General features: G+C 51.0%; 1 protein-coding gene across 1 annotated transcript in view; it reads left to right on the plus strand.

Moving 5' to 3' along the window:
• Positions 1 to 2,410: 2,410 nt before the first annotated feature.
• LOC142571682 (integrin alpha-9-like) overlaps positions 2,411 to 19,279 on the plus strand; it is a 103,643-nt gene continuing 86,774 nt past the window's right edge. Inside the window, exon 1 of the mRNA XM_075680215.1 lies at positions 2,411 to 2,974. Coding sequence (XP_075536330.1) covers positions 2,814 to 2,974 — 161 coding nt within the window. The 5' untranslated portion in view covers positions 2,411 to 2,813. The remainder of the gene's footprint in view (positions 2,975 to 19,279) is intronic.

Here is a 19,279-nt window from a genome sequence, read left to right on the forward strand (position 1 = left end):
ACGGCTGCTCCTCCTTCTCTTCCCATTGTGCCCACGCTTGTCGAAGCGCGGCAGCCGGGGAGAGGAGCTCCCAACAACTGTGAAGCAAGGGGGTCCGAGCGGCGCCGACACGACGGCTGCTCCTCCTTCTCTTCCCATTGTGCCCACGCTTGTCGAAGCGCGGCAGCCGGGGAGAGGAGCTCCCAACAACTGTGAAGCAAGGGGGGTCCGAGTGGCGCCGACACGACGCTGCGTCACCTTATCCCATTGTTCCCGAGCGGCACCGTCACGTGCTCGTCTATAGAGGGGTTCCTTCTTGCCCTCAACTGCGAGAGTATAAAAGCAGCTGCCCCCGGACGCCAAAGGAGGGCTCCGATTTCTTCTGTTGAGTAAAGTGCACTCCCGTCTCTCTACTTCGGTCAACCTGACCGCCAACTCTTTGCGATGTTAGAATAAACAAGTTGTTTTGTTGTTACCAGTCGACTCATGCTTTGCCGGGACCTTCGGATGCTTCCAGTTGTACCCCAGGCCGCCAGGCCAACGCTACCCTTGGGGCTTGCGACCCAGGTGCAACAACGGGCGTCAGCGCCGAGTTCCCAACAACTCGCGCCAGCGGTGCGATTCAAACAGCCCCTCCTCCAGCAATACCGAGCACAGGCAGGAGAAGTCGATCCTCTTTTCGACGAATCCAGGGAGAAGGTCGGGTGAATGACCTCTCCGGCGCCGTAGGGTCCGGCAAAGAGAAGGTGAAGGGGATGAGGTAAGCACACACGATGCCACGACCATGAGAGGAGGGGAAGGGGATGAGGTCGCCCGTGGGCTCCGGCTCAGAGGGTAGGGTGAATGACCTCTCCGGCCCCGTGGGGTCCGGCCGAGAAGGTGAAGGGGATGAGGTCACCCGTGGGCTCCGGCTCAGAGGGTAGGGTGAATGACCTGTCGCCGCGTGGTGTCAGACGCCAACCCTAACAAAGTCCACAACACTGCGGCATCTCTAAAGCCGTGCGTATAGCCCGGTGACTTGTAGAAAGGCTATAATTGCACGTGTAATCAAGGTTGTGCTGTTTGCTTTGGACCAAAAGAAACTCGTCTGTTAGCGGCCTGTTATCAACGGGTGCAATGGAAGAGACCATTTTCTGTCGTTATTGCACGTAGGCGGGACGCAGGCAAAATATGTGAGCGTTTCCGGCACCTGACAGTGTTCATAACTTTGGCTAGTATCATTACAACCTATGGGGCATCTATAACGCCTGGTGAACGTGAACTTGCTGCAAAGTAATAACAGCCTGAAACACTTTGAGTTCAGGGTGATTCACAATATTTTCGGCCATAATTCTAAAATTTCGTGCTATTGAAAGCATTCGTTTCACTTATTTATTTTCCTTTTTTTATTGAGTCTCTAGAGGCGTCGACCAAAATGAATTTTTGCAGGTCGATAAACGATGGCGGCTATCCAAAATGACGCATGAGGATAAAGAGGATGGTGCTGCAGTTGGGCGAGAAAAAAAAATGGGGTGTCCCGGTGACTAAGCGCAGAGCAGCTAGTCTTCCTGCCCTAGTTTGCGATGTTTCATCCTAAAGGAACGAATTGCGCCAGTGACTAACGGAGGTGCTTAAGACGTACTGGTGGGCTAGTTGGTTAGTCATGATGGAATATATGGCAGCGCACTTCGAAACAAGGACGTAACACAGAATAAAGATTAATACAGAATAGCACAAAATAACAGCGCTCGTGGTTGAGTCTGTGTTAGGTCCTTGTTTCAAAGTGCGCTGCTATATATTCCATCATAACAGAGGTGAATGCACGAACAACATTTCATTTCCCTACACGCAGGAAAGCGACTAGCAATTACGGCTAGCTAAGCTTTCTTTTCTGTAGCTGACGTACGGCGGCCTGCGGAAGTAATAGGGGAACGAAGAAAATAATAATAAATAAATAAACAGTCCCGACAAATAAGCTGACAGATCTTAGCAGCATCATAGTAGGAGGTGTGCCCATACGACGGAAACCTTCTTCCTATATATATAATGCTATCAACCGTAATTTTCTTTTTGTTTTCGTGCCATTCTTTGCATTGCCGTGTGCAACTTCGCGCGTCACCGCTTCTTGTTTAATAATTCCGAGTGTCACGTCGTCTGGCGCTCTGGCTCATCACTATGACTGGCAAGTACAACTAACCTAGTTGTAGAGCCACAACCTCTCTCTTGCAAACTACGGCAGCCGCTGGGTCGCGCGCGCCGTCTGTGTGGGGATGTAGTCATCGGCGCGCGCGCGCGAATCCGGCCTTTCGTTGGAGTCTCCGTGCGTAACGCCATGGCGCATGCGCACTTGCGCGTCATGTCATGACGTCACCGAAAGAGATGACGTAGCGGGGTAGTTCTCTTCGCAGTCTCCTCCTCACTTCCCCTGCGTTCTTGAGTGTCGGCGGCGGAGGCTCACGCTGGCCTCTACACGTGGAGAGAGAGAGAGAGAAAGGTGAGTGCGCGTTTGTGCGTGGAAAACTGCGGACTGACTGGCCGAGTAGAGGAGAGACGGCGCCGCCGCTGCCGCCGGAGTTCCCGTGTTCGGCCGACCGACTCACCACCGTCGTTTCGCCGGGCGTAGGCGCCTGCTTCGCACGCGGACACGGTAGCAGAGCCAACTGAGCGCGCGCCTTCGAACAACGCAACTCTAACCCGCAGCTGAACAAGTGGTTGTCAACAGGTGGTCGTCGGCGCATCCCGTGTGCCGGAGGAAATTTGCGGATCGGCGACTCCGACGCTGTGTTTTCGTGACCGGCTTCCGCGGCCGGCGACTGTGCGGGGAAAAACAGGTCATTCCTTCGGCTGTGTTCACGATGGCAGCAGCGCGGCGGTGGACGGTGCTCCTCTTGTGTGCCTGTTTGCGTGCGATTTCGGCGAGCAATTTGGATACGATGCACCCGAAAGTGTTCAGAGGCGCTGCCGGTTCGCACTTCGGCTACACCGTGGAGCTCATCATTAACCGGGACGGAGAGTTGTAAGTCATATATGCCGTTCTTTGTTATACCTTGTTGAACACCGAGCTTCGCTTGTTAATATTTCGTAGGCATTAGGCAGAGTGCATTCCAGTTGCAGATACGTTGGGCGTATTTTTTCGTCGCGTTGATAAATAGATCAGTTCGTGCACGGCGTTGACAGGCGACATATTGTCGAAACAGATAAGTTGTTTGCAAGTGCTCGGTACATAGAAATGTAACCAGGTTTAAAATGCCTGCAAGGGATCATCGGTCGCTTCGAGTTTCGTTTTGAGAGCACATTCGCAACCACGCGCGACGTGCGTGCCAGTGTAAACTAGCACAATTGTGCCGTGTGCTGCGCTCCCACCACTTCGCTGTCTTTTTTAACACTGCAGGTGGTGAACAGGTGTTCTTTTGCGGCCGTTGACTGCTGTGGCGCTTAAGATCATGTTTTTCTAAGCGTCAGAATCGTATAGGGTATCAAAGGAACGCAAAAACACGCACGCGCAAGGCTCACGAAGTGCAGAAGACACCGCGGCCTTCGCGTTTTCAAAACTTTTCTCCTGGTGACCTTGTCGCGGGCAGGCGCCCGCCCGCCCAAGGAGAATATTTACAACCGTCCTGAGTGCGCACGCTTGCTTGCCCGGAAAGTTCTGTAACTGCGAGAACTGATAAGATATGCCTCCTAGCGTCGGCATAAGTACTGCCTGTGCGTTGCCTAACAGTTGTGTTGCTATGTTGAAGTCTTCCTAGTGATTACAGTGTTACAATCCGCTTCCAGAATGAGCACGTTTGTTTTGCGTGGGAAGTTTCCTTTAACAACGTTTTCGCAGCCTTGTGTGTACAAAGTCCGAAGCGTATCGAGGATTTCGTGTGTTGATTCCATATCGGGAAGGGATTGGCCACTACGCTAATAGTGCCTCATGCCATTGTCTCGAAACGCTTGCCGTATAGAGCTTCTATAATTTCCACCGCGGCGTGATGGGATTATTCGCATACTTTTGAGGAGTCGCTATTGTTTCCAGTGACTTATTTTGTTAAAAAAGCACGGTGAAGCAGTGGTCGGCGTTGCCAAACTCCCTGTCGTGTGTGTAAGATGCTCCCCCGTATTGCAAGAAAAAAAAAATTTTCTGAAGCTGTCATGTGCCAGCGGTATCGTGTGGCGTTCCCTGCCACCTGCCCGTTCCAGCAATTCTACTTTGGAAAACGCCGCGTTCTCCACGAGAGAGAGAGAGAAAAAAAAAAAGAAAGAGAAATCGAGGCGTGCTCCCAGGATCTGTAATTACGGCCGTCGATTTGGGCCGTAACCGTGTCGGCCACGCCCCTCTTCGGTGCACGCCGGAGTTCTTTTCAGATCAGCCGCCGTTCTCTCAACGTACCGCGCTCACCCATGATAAGCGCCGAAGCAACAGCTATACGGAGAGAGCGTCGCCATGTGTCAAAGAGTGACCTCTAAGAAGTGCGGCATGGGAAGATGAGCAAAGCAGGCTGTATGGTGGCCATTTGAAGAGATAAGCAGAACGTTACCGCCTGAACCAACCTGGCCAAGCAAACAGTCGGGCGACGCTTACAAAAATGCACGATATATGCTTTATAAAATAACACATTAAAGTTATTTGGAAGCATGTGTGGCTGTTGCTGATTAAGCTTATCGTAGCCTCGTACAATAGCTGGTTGGGTCGCTAGTTTTCGCACGTCGCATTGTTTGTCGTGTGTACTTGAAGGCATGTCTGTGTTGGTTTTCCTTCCGACCTCACTCAACTGTCCCGCCCCAAATTGCTCGCGATAAAATTTGTAGATTCGTTTACGCATCTTCAAACTTCCAGACCTGCAATTAGGCCTGTTATAAGCTGCTGTCAGATTCTCAGTTTGAGCGAACTGGCGAGTCATACTTAAGAAAATCAGCTGCGCAAAACAGACGCGGACAAAGAACACACATGACATGACGGGCGATGATCGTGCTTATTGTTAACTATGCTTAGAGATTCTTCCTTTTTGTCTTTTTTTCTGAATAAACTTAAATTGGAAGTTGGCGTCCGTCCAGTGGTGCACGTGTTCTTCGTCCGCGTCTTTCTTGCACCGTGGATTTCTTGAAGAAGACAGATGGCAGACGCGGCATCACTCTCATTTCTCGCTGTCTCGCAAAATTTCAGCGGAAGGAAACGCAATCACAAGCTTTGGACGATGCATTTATCATACACAGAGTCGTTGTGAACGCCGTCATATGCGCTTAGTCATTCACGCGAGACCAGTTGAACCCTGTTAGACGGCCGATTAGATAGTATATCCGCCCTTGTGCTGTACTCGCAGTAAAATCCTGCGAAGCTCGCCAAAGCAAAAAAGGAGAAACGCAAGTGGCTCGCGGCGCCCTGTGGTCCTCCCGAGTCTGTTTTGTTGCCGCTTCCGCGAGAGACAGCCCACAGATTTGCGTTTAGCTGCACTTCGCGTCGACCCGTCATCGCGTCACGACGCTCCAGATCTCCGCCTCACGAGTCAAGCTCGCCCAGCGGGCTCGAGTGTCTGCGAGCGTGACGGAAGATCCGCGGTTGAAGAGCGGGTTCGCGAGACACGCTTCGCTTCGCTCAAGCCTACATGCGCCCGCGTACGTCATTTTGTATGCATGTATTCAGAGTTCGTGCGGTTTTCTTTTCTTCTGTGCCGTGCGTGGCCGCCGCATTCTCCCACGTCTTCGCCGCGGCTGACGTAGCCGTCGGCGTCCGTGTGAAGAGTTGCTCGCCTTTTTGGCGTTCTTGTTTTCCCATCCGTCAGGAGACGCTCTCGGGCCGCGGAAGGAATTCGCTAAATATGCATGCCGAGACACAACGCGGAGCGCGCATTCGGGCCGTCCTATGACTTTACTCGGGTATTTCCGCTTTGCGCAGGGTGCAACACCGTAGTTCGCTCGTGAGCGTATAAGCGTAACATCGATTCCACGGAAGGGTATTGCGGAAGCTTCCGTACTTCCTCCCCCCCCCCCCCCCTTTGTGCACGCTCTTTGGTCTTTGCCGCTCTGGTGATTTCTCCGTTGCCTGGACCACGTGCACGACTTGTCCCGGAAAGCGCACACACCGGACAGCCGCTAATGCTAATGAAGGCGCGAATGGGGTGCAGTGGTAATTATAATGCAAAGTGTCGAATCACAGTGGACTCCCCTTGACAAATGTTTTAGGGGACCAAGGAAAACGAACGCGTCGTCCGGGAAGACATGACACCCGATAACGCTTGCTACAGCACTGTACAAAAGAAACAGAAAGCTAATGTGACACAAAACAAGCGGGAAGCTGATGCACATGACCCTATACGTATATGGGAACTGAACAAGACTGGTGTTTCAGAGCGTAATGGTCGTGAAAACTTAAACAGGAACGTGTCAGCGAGTTTATACTGTACTACGTTAGTAGAGAAAAATCGCTTAGGTATATAGTGACGTTACCGTTACCGAAAATTGCTGAAACGGCCCTGGCCTGATTTATAAAGTTAATCCTTTCAGGGTAAATCCCATTAAATTGTAAGGTTAAACAACAATGCCGTGGTCTCGTTCCTGTGCGAAAGTTAAAATTTGACAAGTCGATTTCGAATACTTCTCATTGACGAGGCAATCCGCTACCTGTCGCGGCTTTAGGCGTTTTTCTGCCCAGAAGGCTTCAGGCTCCATCGCCGGCTGCACGAGCTCGGGTGCTCCAATCTAACTAAATGCATGTAAAAGGAGAATTCGTTTTTCTCGGCAACGACTCCACCAAACCTGAAGTTTGTTGCATTTAAAAGAAAACCTTAAAATCCAGTGACTGTTCGTTTCGAATTTTCCATTTAGGTCGTCAATATTTACTAAAAATTGGCAAAAATAGCAAATTTTTAGAAAACGAAACTATCAAACTTAGAACTCAGAAAGCATATCACAGTTCTGTGAATTGCATCTAATAGTACATATAAAGCGGGTAAAATTGATATTATGATAAAAGTTAGTAATATGGACATACAGCTTTTGCAGAACCGCTGTACACAACGTAAAAAATTCATGTAATATATAAATTTACATACTGAATTTGTTCGCTTTGATTTATCTAATAGACGCCGTTTAGAGAATCGTGATATCTGTACATGATGGATAGCTATTAATTTGTAATTTATCTCTCAGATGCAACAAATTTCATTAAAATCGGTCCAGGGGTTATCTTAGAAAACCGTTCTTGCGTTTTACATGTTTTACAGGAATTTCTAACTAAATTTCAAACCACGCATACCTACCACTCTTCTACCACCAGAGTTACTCATACCTTGCCTTTCATTCTTTACAAAGTGATTCCTCGAAATTTCGAGAACGGCAACCCAGAAACAAATGTAATAATAATAATAAAAAAAAAACGACAGCGCATATCTTTTATGTTAGCTCGTCTCAGACTGAAATATTAAAAGTGCAAAACAATAACAGGAGATCGACCACACAAGAGCCCGCGTTTCTACCTTCGTGCGTAGCGTTCGCCGCCAGCATTTCCCGATAAACGTTACGGTTACATACGTTGCAGTTGCCGAGAAGCATGAAAAGCAGTCAAAGGTCCTTGAATGGTATCGCCTTCCACTCTTAAAAGGTGATGTTTAAGCGTCCTCCAACTTTTTCGATTTAGGCCAGAGTGCGAAAATTCCACTGCACTGAAGCGCAACGAAGGTGGTATTAGAGAGGTTTAGATTAGGAGACTCAAGCGGCTTGCGTCTGGGTCTATGCATGCGCAGTACCGCTGCGTGCGCGAGCCGCGCCCCTAATCTAAAACTCTCTATTAGTAGTCTTCCTCCGCGACGCTGGCCTGAACGAGATGATCTCGATGCGTCTTAACCTTGTGTATCCTTGTGCTTGTTACTTGGGCGTGCTTTGCGTGCGTGTACTGTCTATGAGTGGATCTTTTCATGCATCACCGATCTCCCCTGGAGTGGCGAGCTAGGCGTATGGCCAGGCAGACCAACAATCATTAACGTCTTTCCGTCTCTTTGGGCCAATTTTGATTAAAACGAGCATCAAAACCGTCTTAAGGCCTCCCTGCAATTTTACGCACGCGCCCGAGCAAGGTTTAAATGTAATCAGCTGCATCGCTTTCAAGGATCGTTGCCGCGGAGCCGTGTAAAACCGCGGCAATCATTCTCGCGCGGTCAGCCGCTGAAAACGGTCCAAGCGTGCGGAGGATTCAAATGTCCATCGGGAACGTAACTGATTATCCTCCACGTCTAGACAAGATGCCTAAGAAAGACAGAAAAATGCGATGCACCAAGTACGTCTCAAGGCTTCCTTCGACGAAAAAAAAAAAAAAAAGAGAGATAGAGAATATTCCAGGAATGTTAAATCTGCGACCGTGGCTAAACGGTAGGGAGGGACGGTCCCCCCGCGTTGGGAAGAGAACTGCGGAGGGGGCCACCATTCGAGCGAGCACGTCGACGAAGCGCAGGTGAGGCGGTGGGGAGCCGCTTCTGCCCGGGCCCGAAAAGAAAACAACATCCAAGACAAGCAGCGGGTGTGCAGGCGGCGCCGACGTTCCGTGCGGTTCGAGCGAAACCTGTTGTGTTTGCCTGTACGGGCGCAGCGGATGACCTCGCTTTCCTTCTCTTGGCTTCTCAATCCATGGCAAGGAGTCTCCGAGAGGGGTGTTGTGGTTCTCGTTTAGCTCGCGCTGGCGCGTTCACAGGTCTGAGCGTCCTGATGGAAGCGCAGCTGCTTCGCTGTGTGTGTGTGTGTGTGTGTGTGTGTGTGTGTGTGTGTGTGTGTGTGTGTGTGTGTGCACGTGCACGTGGAGGAGAGCAGACGACACGGCGAGACTGAACCGTACTGCGCTGTAAAGATGCAGAACTAAATGAGCACATACGGTACAGCGAGCAAGTGTTGGAACTTGGGCGAGTTGGTAACGGTTCATTTTGATGGTGTTCGCAGCGCACACATGCGAAGTGTATGAAAGGACATGGAAAGAGTGAAATAGCTGTGGTTCAGCTTTTTCACTCTTCGGTTGTTCTCTATTTCCTTAGCAAGTGCGCGCTGTGAAAACAGTCGAAATGGTCACGAGACGCAGCATAGAGCAGCGGGCGACTGACTGAGCCGGACTGCGCTACCCACGACAACAAGCAGTGTATGAGCACACGACACAGCGGCCGCCATCGTCTTGCTCCTCGTTAGTTCTTTTTCTTGTCGATAGCGCCATTTTGTTTAACTTTTATCATGTACCAATAGCCCGATTCAACACAGTCTGCCTGATAGCAAAAGCTGCCTGTGCTGATGTTATCACGTTGTTTTTTTGTCTCCGTTTCGGACTGGACGCTATGAGACCTGTAAAAAGGGAGAAGAAAAAGAGAAGGCTAGGACGTATCTCGTCTGTGGCTTTCCAGCGACCAGACTATGCGCTTGTTACCTCGTATCGTCGTATATCGATGTATACGGTTGAAATTAAGCCGAAGTCCCCACTACGCTGTGATGTGTGGTTCTGGTAGGTAAAACTGCCATGATTTAGTTTATTTACTAAACAGGTATGTCATGGAATATGAGAAGGTTTCATAAAAATATAAAAGAAAATGAAAAGCGTCGCAAAGATGTCGCGAGCAGGGCCATACCCAGGGCATTTTTTTCGGGTAGTGAAAGGAGGTGGGGGGGGGGGGGCATGTTGGCGGGAGACAACGGCGGCCATCTTGAAAGCTTTATGTTGTCTTATTTTCGCGTTAAATCAAGCGTACCGCTAACATTTCACAATTATAAATGTGTTTTTAAGGAAATCATGCTTTTTTTGCGGAGCAACTATAGTTGTGCGAAGCAGTATGTCGCCGCAGCGATACATTTCGGAAGGGCATCGGAATCCTCTATTTGCTCCCCCTCCCTCCCGTATTCTGGTACGGCCCTGGTCGCGATGAACGTTCGTCATCGGCGCAACCGTTTCATCGTCTCCAGCTGTGCTGAAGAGAGGAGACCCTTTGCTCGGAGGACAGCGAACAGTCATGAGCTTAAAGGCGGAACGCAACCCGACAGGACGGCGACAAAAACTGCGCCGCTCCGAACGTACGTTAGGCGTGGCTCCGACGGAAAAAGCGCGGGTGCGCCATAGCGACGGACTTCTTTCAGGAAAAAAAAAATGGAAGGAAAGGTGTTGGGGCGCGATAACGCCCTCTTTTCATTCTCTTTGGTCGCTCATGGTGACGACGACTCGCCATCCGGCTTTTGAGCGAGGCTGTACTGTACTGGGTCCAAAGGTCGGCCTCCGGCGGCGCGGTATAATATGTGCGCGACGTGCTGGTACCGTTGTCTGCCGGTCGTGCGATCGGTGCGACTCCGTTCTCGCCGCGACGAGTGATCGGGCTATGGAGCAGCGCCGGTCGAATGGCTGCGCTTGCTCGTTTATATGCGAAGTGGACGGCCGCCGGTCAACGATCCGCAGTCGTCGGACAATTCAAGGTTAATCGCAGCTCGTAGTACAGTGCGCGTTGCTTTACAGATGCAGTGTACACGGTCCGTCCGTATTTTGTAACGTTCCATTTTCGCTCTACGTTATTCTTATAAGTGCGGTCGCGCCGAGTGGCCCATCTGGGTGATGGCGGCAGCGCGGTCGCGTCCCAGCAGCTGACGCAGGGTGGAAACAATGAAGTGTTTAAATTGTTAATCGGAAAACGCGGAAAATGGATGGCCAACTTGGCGCATCCGTCCGACGGACTTTATTTTACTGTTATTATTAATCTACAGCGGAAAGTCTTGTGGTTCTCCTATACCACTATACGCGATGCCAAAAAACCTATCACCCTCACGTCATGGACAATAAAGTAAACAAATGCACTACTAACACTCAGGGAGGCACCGCGTATAGATTCCTACCGAACTCACGAGCCTGGCTGCCGCTTCGTTTCTTGCATGTAAAGCCTCCTTATACAATGTCGGCGCCAACGTCGAGCTTGGCACACTTTGCGAGGCACGAGATGCGCCATTTTAATATGTACCCTGTCACCCTCTTTTGAGCCCTGTTGATACGCAACGCAAGAGTGCCGAATAACTCCGAAGTGACTCCCCTCAGTGCGGACTCCAGAAAGTGGGCGTAGGCAGAATCGTACGTCCGTCACAGCATTTTGCCTGTTTATGTTTTTCCCCCTGCTCTCAATATCCGCCAGCTGAGGCAGACCACAACCGGCTGCCCACCATCGGAGTGCAGAGGATTGGGATCAATCAAGGCGCGCCAGTTCCTTGAAGCGTCTGGCCTGAAAAGGTCGAGGCTTCAGACCGGCTCGCCCGCAGCGACGAACCCGAGATTGGACGCAGATGCCCGTTGCCTGTCCCACCGAATCGAATGGCGTTCGCTATTGCTGTGCGCCGCGGGAATGTTCGCAGGGTCCGTCGGCGCGCAGCCGTTTCGGTCGGATCCGTGGAGTGGATCGAAGGCGCGCACCGCGTCTATTTGGAGAGCGTATCGCGACCGCCTTATCTCGTCGAGGGTCGCAGTGAGGGTCCGCAGAACGCGTCGTCGCCTTATCTATGCGCATAGCAGCAAACGCCTGCACGCGGCACCATTCCTTTGCGGCCCTTCTTTGGGCGTGGCTCCTCGTGCTACACTTGCGGCTTGAACGGGCAGACGCGCGCTCCCGACGGTCTCTGCATGGGGTAGCTCAAACCGCGGTTGCACTTCAGGAATGACGTGTCTCTCTCGGGGTGACGGTCGTGTTCATATTGTCTTTACAACGTCCGATACAGAAATTTAAGAGGCGCCTAACTATTGGACCAATGAAACTTGGGTTAAAGCAGACGCCATTCGAGAAGTTCAATATCATAAGCAAATGAACACGTGTTTCATATTCCCCTCGTGCACTAACACCCTCGCACGCGCAGGTATACGAGTAAAACATGGCTCGTGTTGCGCTGCAATGTAAATACTGCGGAGGGATATGTGTCATTTAGAGAAGGGGGCGGGTATTGGAGATCATGGCACCTTTTTTTTAGGTGCGATGCGGCTCTGTGCAGATTGAACACTTATACCTAGTCGATTCCTGCTATCTCGTTTCATCTTCAGCTCCGCACCCGCCTTTCGTTCATACAACCGCCGTAGGAGTTATACCGAGCCTGAATACTGCGCTTCTGGCGGCCCATGTTTAGTATAAGAAAAACGTCGGACTAATCTAAACTGTGCATTGTATATTGTTTTTGAAGATGCCTAGCAGCACCTGAATGAGAAGCGAAACGACTCGTGTAAGACGTGTGCGTGTTGCCTCAAAACGGCGACAGTACATACCATGTCACCGTAGGAAACGTCGACCCATCCTTTCCTTTGGAGTTGTCTTTCCTTTTCTCAGGCGCTTCGGATTTCATTGTGCAGTTTCATTCTGCTGGCGCTCACTCGTGAGTCGTATAAATCTGGCGTGCGTATTGGCGTGTGTGCACACGCGAGAACGCCTGAAAGTAGGGACCCATGCGCGAGTTCAGAATGGCCTTGACGGGATACTTATGATTTTAATATAAATATCATCCCAATAATGTGAGCCTCGCTAGTTGGAACACCCTCGTTATCCCCAATATCCCAATTAGGTCAAGGTACTCATGCCGACTGCTGAGCGCACGATCTTAGTTGGCTATGTTAAGAAACCGAAGGTACGCTTACACGAACTCGACAAAGTCGGCGCGAGTCGTCTTGTCGGGTTAGTGAAAACGCTAGCTGGTCGGAACGAGGAAGCATGTAAAAGCCGACTCACCCGACTTCTGATTCGACCCTCTCGCGTCTAGTTCATGTATAAACGAAGCTTTGACGAGGGAAGCCGCCAGAGCGTAAACAAACAGGTGACTGAAAGCTGACGGCCACCGTTTTTTTTTTTTTTTTTCTGGGGGGTGGGGGTTGGGGAGGGGACCCGAATGAAGGAGCAACGCGCGTCACTGGCGGCGTTTATTTCTGCCAGCGGAGCCGTTCGCGTGGGCAGTGCAGTCAGGGAATGGTGCAGTATCCTTTCAAGGCAGGTCGCGGCAGAGCCTGCACAGCGACGCACTGCTATATCGGAGACAGGAACCCTCGGGCTGCACACGCTCGCTCGCGAGACGAAGGAGCGGGAAGGCGCTTGTCGGGCGGACGACGTAACAGCTGGCATCACCTTCGTCCGCAGAGCTCCCGGCGGCCGCGGTCACAGACCTCATTTCGTCATCGTTGTTGTTGCGCGCAGCAAACAGCCGAGGCTGCGGAGCTGTTGTTGCGTGCACGTTGCGTGAGCGCCCGGCCTTGCCCGCTCCCTGGCATTGACCGCCCGACAAAAGGGGGCAAGCGAGGCGTCTCGTCGTCACGGCGCCGACCGGTGGCGAAGTGTGCGTGCTCCCGACTCTCCCTCCCTCTGGAACCGGCGGAGTCCTAGCTGGAGTGACGACCGAAGCGTCGCTGTATAGAAGGCTACCTGATCGACGTGACAGCGGACGGTGGGAGCAGGTTGAAGAGGAAAGAGAGAGAAGGCGGTACAGCGGTGATGCGTGGTCCTTCGCGACTAGTCGACTTGCACCGTAGAAGCTTGGAGGACTCTATTTGCTTCCTCGCGGATTGGGCGAGTCATCCGACCCGTTTGAATAAAGTATAACGGCTGAGTTTGCCACCGCATTCGTCGTAATGACTGTGCAGTATTCGAGGACAACAACATCATCAAAAGAAACGAAAGATTGAATGGCATTAAAAACGCACGATTGAACTGAAGTTGATGGAAACTGTGTATTCTCTAAATTACAAACAAGCCCCCTCCGCCTACTTCCATCCCACCCCCCTCCTTTTCTCGTCTCTATTCTTGCGTTACTATCCTACCATCCTTCATACCGAAATCTCGCGAACAAGCGCCGCATTAAGGCGCGTTCACAGTGGCGGGAAAACGCGCAACGCAGAACGTTTTCCGCGCGCCGCTTCCCGCACAATCCGGTTTTTCTCCCGCAGACAGGCTGCTGTGCCGTCCCGCAGAGCGATGGGTCCGGTAGCTATTTTTCCCGCGCCGCTGACGAGAACAGCCAATGGGGGCCGACCGTGAACTGTGACCTCGGTCCCAGTTCAGTGACCCCGTCGGCGGAGGCTGCGCTCGTGCCGCGGGACACTCGGTAGTTGCTTTGCCAGCATGAACATGCGACTTGAGGCGACGGTGCAGAAGCAGCGAACAAGCAAGTATGAGTACGTTTACCGTAGCCAACAGCTCATCGTTCGAACCAGCCATCCTCGTGACAAAAAGGGCGACGGGAGGAGAGCTAGCAGACGATCAAGACGACGACGCGGGAAAAGAGCGCGCTTTCCAGTCCTCTCTGGTGTCACGTGACTATCCCCTTCTCTCTCTGCTCGTTAGGGTCCTCCCTCAACGCCTCCTCTCTCTACATTCCAAGACAACCGCAGTGAGAAAACGCGCGCAGTGTGAGCGTCATTCGGAGGAGCTGCGACGCAGCGTTGGCGTTGACGCTGTGCCGCTGCGGGAAGTCTCCCGCTTGTGTGAGCGCACCTTTACGGTTGTCGCGGAAGCGCTGCTTTAATTGAGCTTATCCAGCGAGTAGCCAGGCGGTGTCACATTTAATAACCCATAAATTATCAGCAGGACTTATCAGCAATGCTCGTTAAGTTTCCTTTCCCCGTCGTGTTGCACTTTTCGTCTATCGGGGAGCCCTTTGCTCAGCTGCAAAATTCCAGACGGCAAAAACAGGCAATAAACTAAAGTGCGCGGGGCACGTCTGCTGCAAATCCTTATCTCGAGTTTCCAGTTAGAGTGAAGCTGGTGTTGGTGGGGAGAGATGAAGAGGTTTACTTGTTCGGGAAGTTCATTCCCGTTACTCTACGAGACTTGCTTGCATTTATGGGGCCCCGAAATCGGTAATGCAATTTGGAAAATGCGGGTGCGTTTGACTTTGCTTTAAACAGTTACGCACAATTTTTCACACGCATCATACCTTGGTTGTGAAGCAGCGCACTGACAAGGACAAGGCGGAGACACAAGAATACACGACACTCGCTGCTTCCGTTATGCTTGTGTGTCTCCGCCTCGTCCTTGTCAGCGCGCTGCTTCACCACCAAGGTACGATGATTAATCACCAACTAGTCCAACTTTCCACATTAGTGAACTTTTTTACACGCAGTTTCGCGAATTTCAAGACTGTTAGACACTACTGCAAATATTGTTTGCCGATCGTTATACGAGACAAAGTGGCGTCTGCTTCACACACACACACACACACACACACACACACACACACACACACACACACACACACACACACACACACACACACACACACACACACACACACACACACACACACACACACACACACACACACACACACAAAGAAGAAGAAATTGATATACCTCCTCAGCCCACCTCAGAACTCGTTCGTGTAGGGTGGGATCGGAGCTGCGCAGGGCAGTCTCCCACAACTCCTCGCGACTAATTAATGGTTTGAGCGTGCGGGGGGAGTTTTGATGGGGCATTGCCACATTATATGGGACAGATCTGCTATCTGGAGAGGGCCAAAGCGACACTCGGGTGTCGGGTATGTGGCGGGAAAGAATAAGTGCAAAGTGCGCGGGGTAAGGAAAGTGCGAGTTTGTAGTTGGCGCCACAGTATTTCTCTCTGGCGCGTTCTAGGCACATAGAGAGGTGGATACATTAGGCGTTGGTGTCTGCAATTTGTGCAAATGTCATTGAATGTGATGAGTGTCTTCATTGGTGTGTTGTTGGGAGTCATTGGGTTCTAGAGTTAGGCCCATATTTGCGGCCACTCGCTCCGTGAATCCTCGAGCAGCTGCATGAGCCATTTAGTTAACGTGGAGTCCTTGATGTGCTGGAGTCCATACGAGAGCGATGTCGTTTTCTGGTGGGTGAGCGACAAGTAGAGAGTGCGAGAGGTTGTTAATGTAGCCGTTACAGAAGTTCCGGATAACAGTCTAATACCCGTGTCACACGGGCGTTTGGAAGGCCTTCCAACCGATTGTCAGTTGACTCAAAGGTCAAGTTCGAGCTGCTACACGGGCGGTTTCGAAGGCCGCCGAGTCAATAGTCTATCGAGTCAACGGAGCACCCTACAACTCTATCGAAATCTCGATGGCCTTTGAGCAACGGAAGCGGAAACAGCACGAACATGCCCTCTCGTTCACAGTGTGCTCGCACTCACGTTTAGAAAGAACAAATCAAATCAAATCAAATGCTCTAACAATACTATATATGAGTGTTATTCATTACTCAATAAAGTGTTTTTGCCACTTGACATGTGCGAACACACACCAAAACGGCAGCCGCATCGAGCGGCGCAAACGTTGCCGCAGTTTCGCTACTCAACAACTTAAAAACTAAGCGTATATGTATGGCAATGTATAAACAAATTTTTTAATGTATAAACAAACATAAAAGAAATTATAGTGTTTTTAAATGGTTTTAATGTTCTTTAACTTTTCGTGACATGAAAACGATAATAAAGATCCGCAGCGCCACACAATTTTGCGAGAAACGCCTGGACCACTCAACGGCCTTTCAAAAGTGCCGTGTAGCAGCGCGACAACTCCTTTGAGTCGATAGAGTTGTGGCGTTTCAAAGGCCGTTGATTGGAAGGCCTTCCAAATATGCCCGTGTGACACAGGTATACACCCCTGTCAAACGGGAAGATTTAATGTCATTCGAATCGAATGGCATTCGATGCATCGAATGCCATTCGGTCTCTTGCGGTGGTACACAGTAATATATAATGTCATTCGCAAATGACGGCAATGACGATCTGGAACAAAATTTGTGAAATCCAAAGAAATTTTGTGCCTATTAAACGTGTTTCGGAACTTTTGCGAGTAATTTTAAGACGGGCGAAAACATTTTGGCGCCAATTATTCACAACTAGAAGCACTTCGATCAACACATCCAATATGGCCGACCGCCGCAACAGACTCACGATGCAAAGAGCAATAGCGCTTGAGCACAGCCCGTGGTGAAAATATCATCGCGGCAAAAATAATTATTCCTTTTTATAAGTCTAAAAAATATCTTCTGACTTTGCTGATGCACGCATTATTTTTTAGCGTTGCGTGTCGCTGTTGTCTATCTGGTGTCAAGAGTATACATTCGGTCATTCGATGGCAAATGTCATTCCATTCGAATGACATTTCTCATTCGAATGACAGGATCTCACGCCCAGCTTCAGTGGTGGTGAGTTTGTGGTATTGCGGTATTCTTGAAGGGTATTTAGTGAGGCCGTGGCCGTCACCCTTTGTGTGGATGCTCGAATTGGAACACCAAGAGGGACTTTGTCTATTTTGCGGATCAAGCAATTCACACTATCCTCTTCCTGCCTAGAGAGTGAGAGATACGGTAGTGCGAAGGTGATTTTGCTTAAGACAAAAGCCTTGATTAGCTGAATTAGCTCCTTCTCTCGAAGCCCTCCGTGTTTGTTGGAAACCCTTTGTTGCGTTTCGCCTGCGACACGTGGTTTTGCCGGCGCGACTGCGGCGGGGCGGCAGACATTTTGGCCCGATCGTCGTCGCCGCAACACTCATCGCCAGGTGTTTCCAGGCGCGTCTGCGGCGATGCGACCGCCTAGGGATCCTCCTCGCATTCCAGTCATTGTGCCCGAAACAGGCGATGCCAAAGCAGGGATCTCATTCCAGTTATTGGGCCCGAAACAGGCGATGCCAAAGCAGGGATCTCGTTCCAGTCATTGTGCCCGAAACAGGCGATGCCAAAGCAGGGATCTCGTTCCAGTCATTGTGCCCGAAACAGGCGATGCCAAAGCAGGGACCAGCCTCTCATTACAGTCATTGTGTCCGACCGGCAGCGCCACGACAGGGTGCTACGAGATCGTGCGCAGCGCCACGACAGAGTGCTACGAGATCGTGCGCAGCGCCACGACAGGGTGCTACGAGATCGTGCGCAGCGCCACGACAGGGTGCTACGAGATCGTGCGCAGCGCCACGACAGTGTGCGTCACCATTAGCCCATTGTACATTCACGTGCTCGTCTTTTGAGGGGTTCCTTCTTGCCCTCAACTGCGAGAGTATAAAAACAGCTGCCCCCGGACGCCAAAGAGGAGGGCTCCGATTTCTTCTGTTGAGTGAAGTGCTCTCCCGTCTCTCTACTACGGTCAAACCTGACCACCAACTCTTTGCGATGTTAAAATAAACAAGTTGTTTCGTTGTTACCAGTCGACTCATGCTTTGCCGGGACCTTCGGATGCTTCCAGTTGTACCCCAGGCCGCCAGGCCAACGCTACCCTTGGGGCTTGCGACCCAGGTACAACCACGGGCGTCAGCGCCGAGTTCCCAACAGATCATACCAGCAGTCCGATCCCAAACACCTTCCTATCAGGCGGAGCGTATTATCTACCGTTGTTTGTAGCGCTTGCAAGGTATGCTGATTTACTCGGTTGCGTTGGAGGTGTAATCCTAGGACCCTTATCCTGTCTACTTGGGGCATAGGGTGCCCTTAAATCGTGAGTTGGATATTCGGGGGTGAAGTCCTGAAGCGTCTTGTGGGGCGCAGAAGGAGAAGCTGTGATTTGGTGGGGGAGCACGTGAGATTCAACTCGTGACCTACTTGTTCGACCTGAGAAATTGCTGCTTGGAGGGTGTCTTGGATGTGCCCGTCAGAACCTCCGGTCATCTACAGCGTAATATCGTCCGCGTACAGTGTAAATCGGAGGTCAGGAATCTTCTTGAGAGTGAAAGCCAAAGGTCGCATAGCCAAATTGAAGAGGAGGACGGAAAGTACTGCACTTTGGGACGTGCCAATGCTTCCTAAACTTATTTGGCCAGATTGTTCTCTACCTAATTGTAGCGTCGCAGTGCGCTTCGTGAGGAAGCTGCGTATACAGCGGTAGATTCGCTCACCGCAGTTTATACTACTAAGTTCACGTAGTGTGGCCAAGTGGGACACGTTATTGAAGGCGCCCTTGAGGTCGAGGCCGAGCAACGCTTGTGTGTCACGTGCGTCGCTCGGTTCGATGTCTTCTTTGAGCCTTAGCATGACATCCTGACAAGAAGGAGATTTGCGAAAGCAAGTCATTTCCAAAGGGAATAAGTGATTAGGTTCAAAGTATTTGGAGGGGCGTAGGTGGATTACGTGCTCCAAGATCTTCCCTATGCATTGGACGGAGGTTATCAATATGAATTGGCTTATTCGGCTTTGGAATGAAGATCACTTTGGCTGCTTTTCATTGTTGGGGTATCTCCCCCTCTTCGAGACAGTGGTTTTAATACTCGGTGAGTGCGTATGGATTGCTCATCGAGGTTGCGAAGCGTTTTGTTGGTCACAGAGTCTGGGCCTAGTGCCATGGTGGTTCGCACTTGGTTGAGGTCATGTCGAACCTCCACTTCTGTGATGGGACTGCAGAGCTCCTCATTGGGTTCACCAGCATA

This window comes from Dermacentor variabilis, chromosome 2 (genome assembly GCF_050947875.1).
Source record: "Dermacentor variabilis isolate Ectoservices chromosome 2, ASM5094787v1, whole genome shotgun sequence".
Classification (NCBI taxonomy): Eukaryota; Metazoa; Arthropoda; class Arachnida; order Ixodida; family Ixodidae; genus Dermacentor; species Dermacentor variabilis.